The sequence below is a fragment of the Medicago sativa genome, chromosome 5, assembly GCF_051527215.1.
Source record: "Medicago sativa cultivar Bolivia chromosome 5, Bolivia_mono, whole genome shotgun sequence".
Taxonomy (NCBI): Eukaryota; Viridiplantae; Streptophyta; class Magnoliopsida; order Fabales; family Fabaceae; genus Medicago; species Medicago sativa.
The window spans coordinates 43,876,750-43,892,379 of NC_140753.1; the positions used below are offsets into that span (position 1 = coordinate 43,876,750).

The 15,630-nt window shown below is 38.8% G+C and overlaps 1 protein-coding gene across 1 annotated transcript; it reads right to left on the bottom strand.

Moving 5' to 3' along the window:
• Window positions 1–7,300: 7,300 nt before the first annotated feature.
• On the bottom strand, window positions 7,301–7,831 carry LOC146922312 (uncharacterized). The gene has a single exon (XM_085711517.1). It carries the CDS (start codon window positions 7,829–7,831, stop codon window positions 7,301–7,303), a length of 531 nt encoding a protein of 176 aa, XP_085567643.1.
• Window positions 7,832–15,630: the final 7,799 nt, after the last annotated feature.

Genomic DNA, 15,630 nt, shown 5'->3' on the forward strand with positions numbered 1-15,630 from the left:
AAAAATAAAACATAATATCGAGAGAGAGAGAGAGAGAGAGAGAGAGAGAGAGAGAGAGAGAATTAGAGATAGACTCAATTTGGTGAAGGAAGGAGAATGAGAGAATAAGGGGAAGTAGCACATCCAATTTGAAAACGAAAAGTGGCAATGGTGATCTGGAACCAAATGTCTTCAACTATTGAAGTTTGAGGTCTCATTGCACTTTAATGAAGTGATGATACCTGACATCACAATAGTGAAACATCTTTTGTCTCCTGAAGTTAATATACTTCGATGAAAGAAGTAGTGGCTGACATCTCTTGAGTAAAGTTTCTTTGTCCTTTAAGTAAAAAAAAAATATAATTATTCACGTAGTCTTGTCGCTATATTCGGGTCTTTATTGTTTTAATAGAGATAGGGTGTTACAAGTTGGTATCAGAGTCGTGGTCAGTCTTGTCCGGACTAGCATTCGTTGAATTTTCCTGTTAGTATGCGAATGGTAATGAGTTACCTTCGGTACTTGTTTTGTTGTGCTGTTGTTCTTATCTGTTGGTTTGGTTTTGGTGTAGAAGTGAGATGGCTGGTGGTAGAGATGATGCGGCGATTGCGCAGGCTTTGGCTTCGATGGCTCAGGTGTTGACTCAGGCTAACGAGCAGGCGGCGGTTGGTCATCGTGATCCTGGAGAAGTTGAGGAATGAAGTCTTGATCGTTTCTTGAGAAACAGGTTCAAGGGTAGGTATGACCCGGATGGAGCTCAGACATGGGTACAAGCCATGGAGAGGATCTTCCGTGCTATGGTGACTAGTGAGGATCAGAAGGTCAGATTGGCTACTCATATGCTTGCTGAGGAGGCTGAGTATTGGTGGACAAATGCTAAGGGAAGGCTTGAGGCTGGTGGAGCTGTGACTTGGGCTAGGTTCAAGACTGAGTGTTTGAGGAAGTACTTTCCTGAGGATTTGAGGACCAAGAAGGAAGTGGAATTCTTGAACTTGAAGCAAGAGAACCGTTCAGTGGTTGAGTATGCTGCCAAGTTTGAAGAGCTTTCGAGGTTTTGTTTGTACATCATTGCGGAGGATGCTATGGTTTCCAAGTGTGTGAAGTTTGAAAGCGGTTTGAGGCCCGACATCTATCAGTACATGTGTATTTAGGAGATACGTGACTTTGACACTTTGGTGCATAAGTGTCGTATGTTTGATGATGCTGGAAGGGCTAAGGCCAATCACTACAAGGCTCAGAATGAGAAGAATGGAAAGGGTCATGGATTTGGGAAGCCGTATAGTAAGGAAAAAGGAAAGAAGAAAGAATCTGGTAGAGGCTCTAAGTCGAATGTTGCTGAGGTGAGATGCTACAAGTGTGGAACTTTGGGTCATTACTCTAATGATTGCAAGAAGGGAGAGAGTTGCTACAAGTGTGGGGAAGCAGGTCACAAGGCGTTTGAGTGCAAGAAGGAGATCACTTGCTACAATTGTGGTGAGAAGGGGTATATCAGTACTAAGTGTACCAAGCCGAAGAAGGCAGCAGGAAAGGTGTTTGCACTGAATGCGGAAGAAGTGGAGCATTCGGATAGTCTCATCTGAGGTATGTGTTTTATCAATAGTACATCTTTGATTGCAATTATTGATACTGGTGCTACTCATTTTTTATCGCGGTTAGTTGTGTTGAGCGTTTGGGTTTGGTTGTGACTCCGTTATTGCGAGGGATGGTTATCGACACCCCAGCTAGTGGTTCGGTGACTACTTCTTTAGTGTGTGCTAAGTGTCCTGTTAGTTTTGGTAATGTTGATTTTGAGATGGATCTTGTGGTCTTCCGTTGAAGCATATGGACGTGATTTTTGAAATGGATTGGATGTTGACTTTTGGTGTTAACATTAATTGTTTGACCAAGAGTGTAACGTTTTCTAAGCCGGTAGCTGAGGAAGGTGGGAAGTTATTGACCGCGGAACAAGTGAAGAAGTCCTTGGACGGTGAAGCTAATGTGTTCATAATGTTTGCTTCCTTGAAGGAGAATAGTGAGAAAGGAGTTGGTGATTTGCCGATAGTGCAAGAGTTTCCAGAAGTTTTTCTGGACGACATTACTGAGTTACCGCCGGAGAGGGAAGTTGAGTTTGCAATTGATTTGGTACCTGGAACGAGTCCTATTTCAATTGCGCCGTATCGGATGTCTGCATCAGAGTTGGGAGAGTTGAAGAAGCAGTTGGAAGAATTGCTTGAAAAGAAGTTTATTAGACCGAGTGTTTCTCCGTGGGGTGCTCCTATTTTATTGGTTAAGAAGAAAGATGGAAGCATGAGGTGGTGTGTAGATTATCGGCAGTTGAACAAGGTGACAATCAAGAATCGGTATCCGCTTCCGAGGATTGATGATTTGATGGATCAGTTGGTTGGTGCAGAAGTGTTCAACAAGATTGATTTGAGATCAGGATATCATCAGATTAGAGTGAAGGCGGAAGATATATCCAAAACTGCGTTCCGAACGAGGTATGGACACTATGAGTATTCTGTGATGCCATTTGGAGTATCTAATGCGCCAGGTCTCTTCATGGAATATATGAATAGGATATTTCATCCTTTTCTGGACCGTTTTGTGGTGGTGTTTATAGATGATATTTTGGTGTATTCGAAGTCTGAAGAAGAGCATGTCGAGCATTTGAGGATTGTGTTGGGAGTCTTGAAGGAGAAGAAGTTGTTTGCTAAGTTATCGAAGTGTGAATTCTGGTTGCGGGAAGTGAGTTTCCTTGGTCATGTGATTTCTAAAGGTGGTATTGCAGTGGATCTGTCGAAGGTAGATGCAGTGTTGCAGTGGGAATCACCTAAGTCTGTTTTTGAAGTAAGAAGCTTTCTTATTTTGGCAGGTTATTATCGGAGGTTCATTGAGGGATTCTCTAAGTTGGCGTTGCCATTGACGCAGTTGACTCGGAAAGGACAAGCTTATGTTTGGGATGCTAAGTGTGAGAAGAGTTTCCAAGAGTTGAAGAATAGGTTGACTTCAGCTCCAGTGTTGATTTTGCCGAATCCAAAGGAATAGTTTGTTGTGTATTGTGATGCTTCTAAGATGGGTCTTGGTGGTGTGCTTATGCAGAATCGTCAGGCTGTGGCTTATGCTTCGAGGCAGTTGAAAGTGCTTGAGAATAATTATCCGACTCACGATTTGGAATTAACGGCCGTTGTGTATGTGTTGAAGATTTGGAGGTATTATTTGTATGGTTCTAAGTTTGAGGTGTTCAGTGATCACAAGAATTTGAAGTACTTGTTTGACCAGAAGGAGTTGAATATGAGGCAAAGAAGATGGTTAGAGTATCTTAAGGATTTCGATTTTCAGTTGAGTTATCATCCTAGGAAGTCGAAGGTTGTTGCTGATGCTTTGAGTAGGAAGTCGTTGCATATATCTGCTTTGATGGTTAAAGAGTTGGAATTGATTGAGCAGTTTCAAGACTTGAGTTTGGTTAGTGAGTTGACACCGGAGGGTATGAGGTTGGGAATGTTGAAGCTGATAAGTAATATTTTGGAAGAGATTAAGAATGGTCAGAAGGAAGATTTGGAACTTGTGGATCGAGTCGTGTTGATTAATCAAGGCAAGGGTGGAGACTTCAGGTTGGGTGAGAACGGTGTTTTGATGTTTCGTGATCGTGTTTGTGTACTAGATGTTCTTGAACTTAAGAGACGAATTTTGGAAGAAGGTCACAGAAGTAGTTTGAGTATTCATCCAGGAGCGACTAAAATGTATCAGGATTTGAAGAGGTTGTTTTGGTGGCCTGGAATGAAGAAAGAGATCGTAGAGTTTGTGTATGCTTGTTTGGTTTATCAGAAGTCTAAGATTGAACATCAGAGACCGTCAGGTTTGATGCAACCGTTGTTTGTGCCAGAATGGAAGTGGGATAGTATCTCTATGGATTTTGTTGGCGCTTTGCCGAAGACTGTGAAGGGTTTTGATTCGATTTGGGTGATTGTTGATTGGTTGACGAAGTCGGCACATTTTGTTCCTATTAAGACCGGTATGTCTGTGGCGAAGTTGGCTGAGATCTACATTGAGCAGATTCTTAGATTGCATGGTATTCTTTCTAGTATTGTGTCGGATCGGGATCCGAGGTTTACTTCTAAGTTTTGGGAGAGTTTGCAAGTTGCTTTGGGAACTAAGTTGAGGTTGAGGTCTGCTTATCATCCCCAGACTGATGGTCAGACGGAGAGGACTATTCAGAGTTTGAAAGATTTGTTGAGGGCTTACGTGTTGGAGCAAGGTGTCAGTTGGGTCGAATGTTTACCGTTGATTGAGTTTACTTACAACAACAGTTTTCATTCTAGTATCGGAATGGCACCATTTGAGGCTTTGTATGGTCGGAGGTGTAGGACGTCGTTGTGTTGGTAGGAGTCAGGTGAAAGTGCTTTGTTAGGACCGGATGTGGTGCAAGAGACGACCGAAAAGGTCAAGATGATTCAAGAGAAGATGAGAGCGTCTCAGAGTAGGCAGAAGAGTTATCATGATAAGAGAAGGAAGGACATTGAGTTTCAGGTCGGTGATCATGTGTTTTTAAGGGTGAATCCTGTAACCGGTGTTGGTCGTGCTTTGAAGTGTCGGAAGTTGACTCCTCGTTTTGTTGGACCATTTGAAATTATTGAGAAGGTTGGGGTTGTAGTGTATCGGATTGCGTTACCGCCATCCTTGTCAAATCTTCATGATGTGTTTCATGTGTCTCAGTTGCGGAAGTATGTGTATGATGCGTCTCATGTGATTCAAGTTGATGATTTGGAAGTAAGAGATAATTTGACTGTTGAGACCTGGCCAGTTAGGATTGAGGATCAGGAAGTGAAGCGTTTGTGTGGCAAGGAGATCGTTTTGGATAAAGTGATTTGGGTTGGACCAACTGGCGAGAGTGCTACTTGGGAATCGGAGAGTAGGATGAAGGTTTCGTATCTGGAGTTGTTTCCTTCAGGTAATTTTCGAGGGCGAAAATTCTTTTTAGTGGGGCAGAGTTGTAACAGCCCGATTTTTCGCTAGATTTATTTTATTATTTATTTTGTAATTTTGTAATTTTGTATTCGTGTTATTTTTAGTGCTTGGGTCAGAGATTCTTGGTGCTAGAGGTAAGAGGGTTAGGCTTCATTCATAATTTCATAATTTTTATTCTTTACCCATTTTGAGAAATTGTTAAATTGAATCTAATTTCTGTGAATTCGTGCATGAATGTTGTTGTTATGTTTGAGAACATGAATTACATGATAATTGTGTGATTGTATGTGAATTAACATGTTGAAATGCATAGTTGTTGGTATATTGTGTTATTGAGCAAATATGTGAATAATGAAGTTGTTGTTGTTGAATTATGTAAGAATTTATGTTCATTAGTTGTTGTTATTGATTTGGAACATGTTGTTGTTGAGTTCATGCTTTGGGTATCAAGATTGATGAATTGATGTAGAGGTTTTGTGTTGTTGTTGAAAGTTGAGGAAGCAATGATAATTTGATGAACTATGTGCATTTGATGTTATAATTCCAAATTTGATGTATGTTGAGTGCTTTGTAACATGTATGACCTATAAACATCTTTGAGATTTAGTTTGGGGCTTTAAAATGATCAAAATGGGGATTTTTGGCTGAAAATAGGTTGAAACCCGAAAGTTGAAATTCTGGAAATCAGACTGCACGCTTAAGCGAGCGGTAAGCGTGCAGAACCCAGACTTACGGCTTTGTGGACGCTCAAGCGTGCGTCTGGACGCTTAAGCGTGATGGGCTCTGTTCAGTCATTTTTGACTTTTCTTTTGTGAACCTTGGGACCTATCAGAGTATTTTCTAACACTTCTTCCAACCTCTATAAACACTGTTTGCATCTATAATCCTACTGGAATAACAATTGAATCGAATTGGATTGATTTTGAAAGATTAAGCTTGAAACTTGAAAATGGTCAAGAACACGGACCTTCCGGAACTTGATTCTTTTCAAGGAAACCAAGTGGGATTATACTTGAATAATGTTTATATGATTTTTAATGATGATTACAACTGGTTCCATGGATTAATTACTTGTTTTGTTTTGGAAACTTATAGTTTTGGAAAAGTGGAAAAAGTTAGATGAACTTCGTGATTTTGTGAATTCTTCATATGTGGCCGATGAAATGCTTTTGTAACCTCTACTGCACGCATATGTGACTTGTGAGAATACATGGCATAGGCAATTGAGCTTGTTAAATTGGTTTTGGTTCATAACCTCCAATATTTTCAAAGTTGTGAAATGTGAGACGAACTTGTGCAAACTTGTTTTAAAGTTCCTTTGATTGATAAACCCTTTTTGTAAATGGGATTCCTATGATTAATTATAGACTTGTGAGTGGATGTTGGATGATGATAATGTTATATATCATATTTTTGTGTATTTGTCTTCCTTACCCGGATTATAGGAAGTATTGATTGTTCATGGTGAACTATGTGAAGAAGATGATGTTGTTGATTGTATATATGTCAAGTGGTGGTGAATTGTTGTCTAATGCATATATACTAAATGTTGGTGATGGTGAGGTGATTTGTTTGTGTGAACATATGCATTGTAGTCGAGTCATATGTTCATGCATTCATGACTGATGGTGGTGGATTTTATATCCAATTGAGGTGATTACGATGTTTTTGTTGCATCGGAGGTGAAGGCCTTGGAGGAGACTTGGCACCACATGCATCTAGATGAGTCTAGAGACATTGCATACATTGTTGGTGAATTGAAATGCATTGAATTGTGCATGATGATTGAATGTGTTGATTGATAATTGACATGATTGAAAATGTGATATGTGTATGATACACTTCTGGATATGAACTTGGAATGATAATATTCAATGATCTTGAATGATATAAATGTTACGAATACTCATGAGTACATGTATGATTTGTTATTCATCGTTCTTGAATATATCTTTTATTCCCAATGTTCTTGTTAATTCTACAATGGATTATGATGATGTAATGTTAACCCTCAGTGGTTTACCACATACCTTTCCGTATGGACGGGTAGATGGAGTGCAGGGTGCTTAGACTATATGTTTGATGTTGTCGAGGAGCGGAGTTCCTCTTTTTATGTGCAAGTGTCTAGATTAGGGCTCTGATCTAGGGTAGTACTTGCATGCTGGATTCTGTTTTGATTATGTAGTTTTGGAGTTGAGATATTGATTGTATCTGAGATCGAGATGTATTTATTATCATGAGATTCAAAGATGTTATTCCTATGATTGATATACATGTTCCGCTGCTATGTTATGAAACTTGATAATTTATACATGTATGTTTTGTTTTCGTTTGATGACGTAGCACCTATTTCTTGAATATTCGTTATATTCGCGTCTTTTATCGCTTTAATAGAGATAGGGTGTTACAGGCAGTAGCATGAGCGACCCAATTGCCGGTTCTCCTAACCCAACAGATAGAAACGTCTGGAAGTTGAGATAGAATCTCTAAGCAATTTTGGCCAATGAGCCCCCAATACCCTCTAGGAAATCTACTAATCCTAATCTTATCCACTAAAGCCTTAGCATCAGATTCAATAACAACATTTCGCCATCCAGCTTCCTGTATCCAATCTAAGGCGAGCTTGACTGCCAGAGCTTCAGCAACGCAAGGATCATCCGGAGCAGTTATAGTCCTAGTTGCCACCACGGCGGGCCGTCCACAGCTTCGCCGAAACACAAACCTCAAACCCCAACGGCCATCACCCAGAAGGTGAGCATCCACGTTGAGCTTAAGAGCCGGATCCAATGGAGGTTTCCAGCGATTGTCACGATGGTCCAAGCCAGGCGTTTCGCTGCTAGGTCGACGAAAAAAGCTGCGAGTTTTGAACTTGATAGTCATGAATGGATTGTAAAGATCTGGATAAAACATCGTTGATAGGTATGTCTCTGTTGTTGAAAATTAGACTGTTTCTGGCAGACCAAATACCATAGCTAATAGCTGAAATAATTTCCATACAATGTTGGCTTTTTTGTCGTAGGTTATCAAACAGCCAGTCACTGAAATTCACGTGATTAAAGTGTTGGAAGTTCAGGTGGAGGGGAGAAGCAAACCAAACACGACGCGCCCATTCACAATGCATGAAGGTATAGAATAAAGATTCAAACTTTTCATGGCATCTTGGGCAAAGAGGGTCGCTCCGAACACCTCTGTTGACCAGGTTAGTCTTAACTGGTAATCTATTATTAAGAATGCGCCAGATTAAATATTTATGTTTGGGGGGGATGTTTTGTTTCCAAAGCCTGTTCCAAGCTAAATCACACATGGTTGAGGAGCTGCTAGGTTTATCCAAAGTATGTTCCTCCCATTGTTTAATGGCATTGTAACCAGATTTAACTATGTAGCTTCCATTAGGGGAGTTTGTCCAAACAAGCTCATTCTTCTTGTTGGTATGGGTAATATTCTGGATTTCAAAAGGTAGAAAGAATTTTTGGAGTATAGGAGTTTTCCAACTAGAGGTTGATATATCAATAAGGTCACTGACATTCTGTATGTCACAGTCAGAAGGTTGCATGGTAAAAAATTTGTAGCCATTTTGGTTAGGCAGCCAATTGTCCTGCCAAATGTGTATGGACTTACCATTGCCTACTGTCCAGTAGCTTCCTTTTTTGACAACCCAGCTGGCCTGGAGAATGCTGCGCCAAGAATAGCTAATCCCTTGCCTTTTTCTCGCCTCCCATATAGAAGAGTGAGGTAAATATTTTGCTTTTAGGACTCTGGCCATAAGGGATTGCGGTTGAGTTTGAATTCTCCAGCTCTGTTTAGCTAACAGGGCTAGGTTGAAAGTTCTGAGATCCCTGAATCCCATTCCACCATCTTTCTTAGCTTTACACAAATTTGGCCAATGGATCCAGTGAATTTTTTTGTTATCTGAGTTGCTCCCCCACCAGAAATTACTGATGATTCTTTCAAGCTTTTGGCAAAAGTTCATGGGTAAGAGGAATCCACTCATAATGCAGGTGGGTATGGCTTGGGCAACAGCTTTTATTAGGATACCTGTGCCAGCAAAAGATAGATGTTTTTCCTTCCATCCTTTTAGTTTCTTGAGGATTCTCTCATGGATGAACTCAAAGACCTGCCTTTTAGATCTGCCCAGGTGTGTTAGCATGCCCAGATACTTGGAGAAGCTATCCACTTTTTGCATAGTAAGGATTTTAAGGATGTTGTCTTTAGTGTTGGAGGGAACTTTTTTACTGAAAATAACTTTAAACTTTTCATAGTTCACTTTTTGACCTGAGGCTGACTCATATAAAGAGATGATGTCTATAGTAGTTTGGGATTCTGATGCGTTAGCCCTGCAGAATATTAGGTTGTCATCAACAATGAATAGGTGAGATATCATAGGGGCCTCTTTTGCAAGTTTTATGCCCTGAATTTTTTTTTCTATCTTGAGCCTGAGTGAGAAGACCAGACAAAACATCAGCCACTAGAAGAAAGAGATAGGGAGAGAGGGGCCCCCCTGTCTTAAACCACGTTGGGGTAGGAAACTCTTAGAAGGCTAGCCATTGATTAGGATAGAGAAAGAGACAGTGGATACACACTTCATGATGGTTTGGATCAATTTTTTAGGAAAACCCATGAAATTAAGTGTAGCTTGAAGAAACTCCCATTCCACTCTATCATAGGCTTTGGCCATATCAGTCTTCATTCCAATGAACCCAGTAGTGCTAGAAGTTTGCTGGAAATAGTGAAAAAGCTCATAGGCAATTATAGTATTATCAGAGATCAGTCTACCAGGTAAGAAGGCACTTTGGTTAGGGCTGATAACATCAGACAGGATGAGTTTAATTCTGTTGGCAATAACTTTGGTAATAATTTTGTGGGTGACATTGCAAAGGGAGATGGGTCTGAAATCACTAGGTACCTGGGGATTTTTTTTCTTAGGAATCAGACAGATGTGAATGTTGTTGAAAGGGCTAGGGTCCCCTTGATTATTAAGGACATTTAGGACAATTTTGGTAATTTCAGGGCCAACAATGTTCCAGTGGGAGTGGTAGAAGATTGCTGGTAGTCCATACGGACCTGGAGCAGCAAGGCCCTTCATACCAGAAATGGCATTAAGGACATCCTCAGCTGTAAAAGGGCTATCCAGATTGTCAATTATGGATGGGGTAAGTTTGTTCTGCACAACAGATGTAGTGGCTTCAAGGTTGGAAATAGGTTGGCTGGTAAAAATGTTCTTGAAGTAGTCTAGGAGACAATCTTCTATTTGATTTATGTCAGTTAAGAGAATACCATTAGGGTCAGAAATGGTCTCAATTTTACCTTTCCTACGTCTCTGATTAGCTTTTTGATGGAAGAAGTTAGTATTCTTGTATCCATGCTTGAGCCATAAAGCTCTAGAGCGTTGATTCCACCAAAGCTCCTCCTTAGCCAGTAGGTCATCCAGCTCTTTCTCCTTTGCTTTGATTAAGTTCAGGTTATTGGGTGTGTTGCTTTGAGTGTTCAGGAACTGGAGGGCACCTTGAGTTTCTTTAACCTTGGTAGGGATGTGCCTAAACTTCTGATTTCCCCATGCATGCAGAGCATGAAGGGTCTCTTGCAGCTTGTCATTTGTGTTTCTTGTGCTTTGGTTCCAAACATTCTTAACAATATCATTATGGTGCTTATCTGTTAGCCATAACTGCTCAAATTTTTTCGATTTTTTTACAGATTTCCTGCTATGAAAAACATAAGAAAACTCAAGTAGGATAGGGCAATGGTCAGATTTGTATTTAAGCAGGTGTTTATTATTATAATTAGGGAACTTCTGAGTCCAGCCACTAGTGGCTAAGAATTTGTCCAATCTGGACTTGATAAAAGTGTGATGGTCATGATTATTGGCCCATGTATAAGGGTCACCATTATAGCCTAAATCCTGAAGATTACAAACAGAGAGGGTGTCTTTGAAACAACCAGCTAGATTTTCATCTATAGGGTTGCCACCACTCTTTTCACTATTGCACAGATTGATATTGAAATCACCAAAAAGAAACCAGTCAGGATTTTGATTAATAGTAGAAAGGTTAGAAATCAAATTACAAGTAAGGAACTTGTTGTTATGTTGAGGGTACCCATAGATACCAGTGGCTCTCCAGGGGTTAGAGTTATGTATATAGTTATCAGAAACATAAAAATCAATATAGTTGAAATCATGGCCTTTTATTTCAATACTAACAATATAAGTATTCCACAACAAACCTAAACCACCAGCCTTACCACCTCCAGTAGTTATACAATCTACAAAGAAATTAGCATTGAGATTACCAATATTATAGAGAGTTGCAGTTTTGATCTAAGTTTCTTAGTTTCCATAATGAACACAAAATCAGGATTGATGGTGTGGATGAGCTTTTTCAAAGCTCTGACTGTCTCAGGGCTTCCTGCCCCTTGACAGTTCCAGGATAGAGCTTTCATTGTCTTTGGCCATCCTGCTTGAGCAGGCCTGCCATTTGATCTTGCTGGTCCAAACTGTCCACTTTAGTATTCTTTGAAGCTGTTGGAGCACTTGTTGGTGAAATCTGGTTGTTCTGGTATCCATTATTGGTTGTCGAATCCATAGAAAGAGTGTGGGGAGGTGAGCTGATAAGAGATTTGTGGGTTGTAATATTATGGGCAGGTATAGCATGGGATGTTTCATGATGCCTCTTCAAGGGGTTTTGTGATTGAAGGTTGCTTCTGGCTTCCTGAAGTCTTAGCTGAGCAAGTTGTTGGATGAGGTCATCTGGTGCAGAAGGGCTGTTTTACCCAAAATTCTTTGACATAGAAGGATTACTATAGAATTTTCTGTCCTTAGGGTCTATAATCCTTCTGCCATATATGTTGGATCTTATTCATGGTCCAAGAGGTGCTTTTTCTTCTACTTCAAGCTTTGGATTTCTGCAAAACTTTTCAGGGTGGCCCACCAGACCACAATTGAAACACAATTGTGGCAGATTTTCATAACGAAAATCAATCCAAGTAGTTCCATCAGTGGTGTTGCCAATATGGATACCAGGGCAAATAGGTTGATGAACATTGAGGTTAACTCTTATTTTAACAATAACATTTTTCCCTGGATACTCATAGGTTTCAACCTCAAATACTGTTCCAGCAGATTTCCTATACTTGTACCCATAGCTTTGGTCTTACAGTGTGCTGGGAGACTCCATAACTGGATCCAAACTGGAACCCAATCAAAGTTGTAATGGCTTGGATCAGTGACTCTATCCCATGGTTGTAGTAATAACCAAGAATTGCGAAAAATCCAAGGGTTTGCTTGAAGGATTCTCTCATGGTCTAATTGATTGTCCATGAAGAATTGAAGAACCTTACCTTCTGTTTCTTGAACCCTTAATCATGATGGTGTTCCTCAGGTGCCTGCTAGACCAGATATTATAGAATTCACATGTATGTGTTTATCTATAATAATCTTTCCCAACAAACTTTTTTGGCAGGAGCTAACGCCTTCAGATACTTCCTTATCATCATATACAAAGAATCTTGGCATCTTGATTGGACTGGGAACATATTGAGGAGTTGTCTGTCCTGCTAGTGAGGAATTCTGGTAGTTGGATGGTGTTTCTTGAGAGTTTTTGTTGTAGTTTTGTTCAAGGAGGAGAATGGAGGGTTTTTTGAGAGGTGTACCGTTCTAGCCAGAGGAGGATTCAGAGATCAGCATAGGATGAGGGTGAATAGGCTGCTGTGTTGAGGGCAAGTTGTGGGGGGTTCTTTGGTCGTGGGTTGAGTGCAGATTCATAGGGGAAATCTGCAGAACAGTGTGGATGAGGTTTGTTAAAGGGACATTGCTTAAAGAGGGTTGATCGTTGGTGCTTTGGTTTTGCTTAGCTTGGTTGTTGTTGTGTTGATCCATGATGATCAGCAAGAAAGAAACAATGGAATGGGAGCAAGAAGAGAAACAAATGAGATAGAGAAGCGAAAATGAAGAGGAGAAAAGAACAGACAGAAAAATTCGTTAAAAACCTTGATCATCCTCTAAAATGGGAGAAAACCACAGAAAAAATAACAAGGAAGAAAAAAGCAGGAAAGAAAGAGGGGGTGGGAAAAGGTTGAAGGATCAGAGAAGAGAAGACGAGGAGCTGAGAAGGGATGAATGAGGATCTTGGATTCTTGGAGAGAATCATTTACTTCATTCCGACTATGGGAGTTCATTTTTGGAGAGATTAAAATGAACTTCAAAATGGAAAATCATCATCTAAGGTTGAGGCCATATACCCCGCGCATTCCTCTTTAGCCTCAGGCACATGGGCAAAAGACCATTTGTTCTCTATCATATGTCATGCACCCTGATGCGCGTGTTGTTCCATGAAAAAACAACATTTTGCTGTTATTTCCGCGTGGGTAAGAAAAAATCCCAAAACTTTAACCTAAACCCAACAGAAAATATGCCTATAAATAAAGCTCATTCAACAAAGAAAGATTCATTCAAAACTTGGTGATTCAAGAGGAAGGAAAACACTTTGAGCATCAAAGAGGAGTCACCTACTCCACTTTTTGTTCTAGAGTATGTTTTATTTCTTCCTGATTATGTATTTTGTTACAATGAATAACTGATGGACGAAATTGACAAGTGCACCAAATCGGAACCAGTAATAAAGTAGTAAGTTTATCGTTCTCCATAGGGATTGTCGTTCAACTTAGCAATTAGCAAAACTTATTTTGAAGAGTGAAATTAAAAGAGATTTTAATAGGTTTTCAGATGATTAATAGCGATTAGGGAATCCTTGAATCCCCCCTCGTCTTTGTTGGAATTAACTTAGAAAACAATAATTTATGTGGTGTCTACTCATGATTTAAGAAACTAAACATGTGTGGCAAGATAACCTAGTTATAATTACGGCGTTACTAGAAGGAAAATTTAGAAATTACGAAGTTTCATACTTAAGTTCATTAATTATAATGATGAAATAAGCAATTGGAACCGCCATGAACAAAGCAAATTCGGGTTTTCAATCCTACTAATTCCCTATAGATCAATTTTCAAGACTACCGATATGGATTCTCAATTTGCCGATTTACATGATTTCTCACTACAAAACACTCAAAATACCTATGGACTTGAATGATTTAGGATAAAAGTGAATTACAACGACTCAAGTGAAAACAATACAATATGTTCCTCAAACCATTGACAACTCCTCTAATTCTCATCTTATTTGTCTTCAAATGCAAAGAAAAGTACTAAGAACATAGCCAAAAAATTCATATGATGCTCCATCATCAATAACTAAACACCTACGGTTCTCATATGAGCCTCTATTTATTTATTGGATTTTATTAATGCAAGTTGTTTATTTAGTTATGATCTGGGTTTTATATTTAATTTTCATATGTTTCATGCATTAATGCTTTCTTGCACTAGGGAATGTGACCTACGTAACCAACAGATTGAACTTAGATTAGGGTTTAAGATTGGAATCTTGCATTAATCAGAATCGTTGCATACAAGTTTTATTCTAATATTTTTAATTTATTAAAGAACTTTACGGTATGTGGTTAGGTTCTAAGATTTGTACGAAGTGGTTTCTTTAGAGGACAATTTAGAAATTTCAACAGTTGTGTCAATTCAATTATCTATGAGAGTGACGACTCTTTACTATATTGCATGTATGACCTTTAGGATGACGAGGAACAACATGACATCTGTAGGGATTTTGTCCCATGAAGTTAACCACTTTTATATAATTATACTTCATCATTGATAGACACATTTGCATTCGTCCAACAAAAAAGTAGAGGTGATTCGAAGAGTCCTAATCGTCGCTAATAATCTCAATTAGATCAACACCCTTTTATTATTTTTATCATTAAATCAGCACGCTTTGCACCCCCACTTAAGTGTTCTAACTTACAAATTTAGCAAATTGTCTAGTCGAAAGAACAATCCCAATAAAAACTATAACTCACTTCTATATTACTTGAAACATATTAGAACACTCAGCGGCGAAGCTAGCAATATTTTTATTAGGTGGCCACATATAATTTTTTTAAAAAAACATTAACTGTGACTTTAACCAATAAATAAAAAAATCACAATAAATATTACTTATATAAAATGTACTTCATGAAATACACTTAAAGCAATAAAAAAGGATTATATCAAAAATGAAAGCAATGGGTTTTACCAAAAAAAAAAAAGCAACAACGGAACAAATGATTGTACGTAGAAATCAACAATGAAAGAAATTAAAACTGATAGTAGCGAAAGTTGAAATCGACAATCCTTCAAAGACTCAAATTCATCCATAACCATCTATGAGTTTAAGTGACTTGCAATGTCCTTTTCAATGTAAGTAAAGTGTTGTTTCCTTTCATTTGTCCAAATATATTTACTAATAAGTTAATAATATTATAATTTTAATATAACATTACTAATGGGATGAATGTTGGGACTATATAGATAAAAATTTGTTGCTATTGTAATATTTTCTTTGTTTAATAAAAATAATATTATTAAAGATAGATTCTTCAATTTCTATGAGACGAGATCAAGTAATTCAAAGTTCTGAAAAGTAACTAAAGTCAAACAAAATTATTTCAACTAAAATTAAACTTGAGGTAGCCAAATATATATTATTAGGGGTAGCCAAATATATAATAACATACCTACTACTCATTAATATAAAGTAGTCACGGTTAGGAACATGTTCTTCATGGGTTTGGAGGTTGGGGGGGGGGGGCGTGGCAGTGGC

Bases quoted from the DNA above. Each gene is read 5' to 3' on its own strand.
- LOC146922312 (XM_085711517.1), bottom strand. From the start codon at position 7,831: ATGTTTTATCCAGATCTTTACAATCCATTCATGACTATCAAGTTCAAA.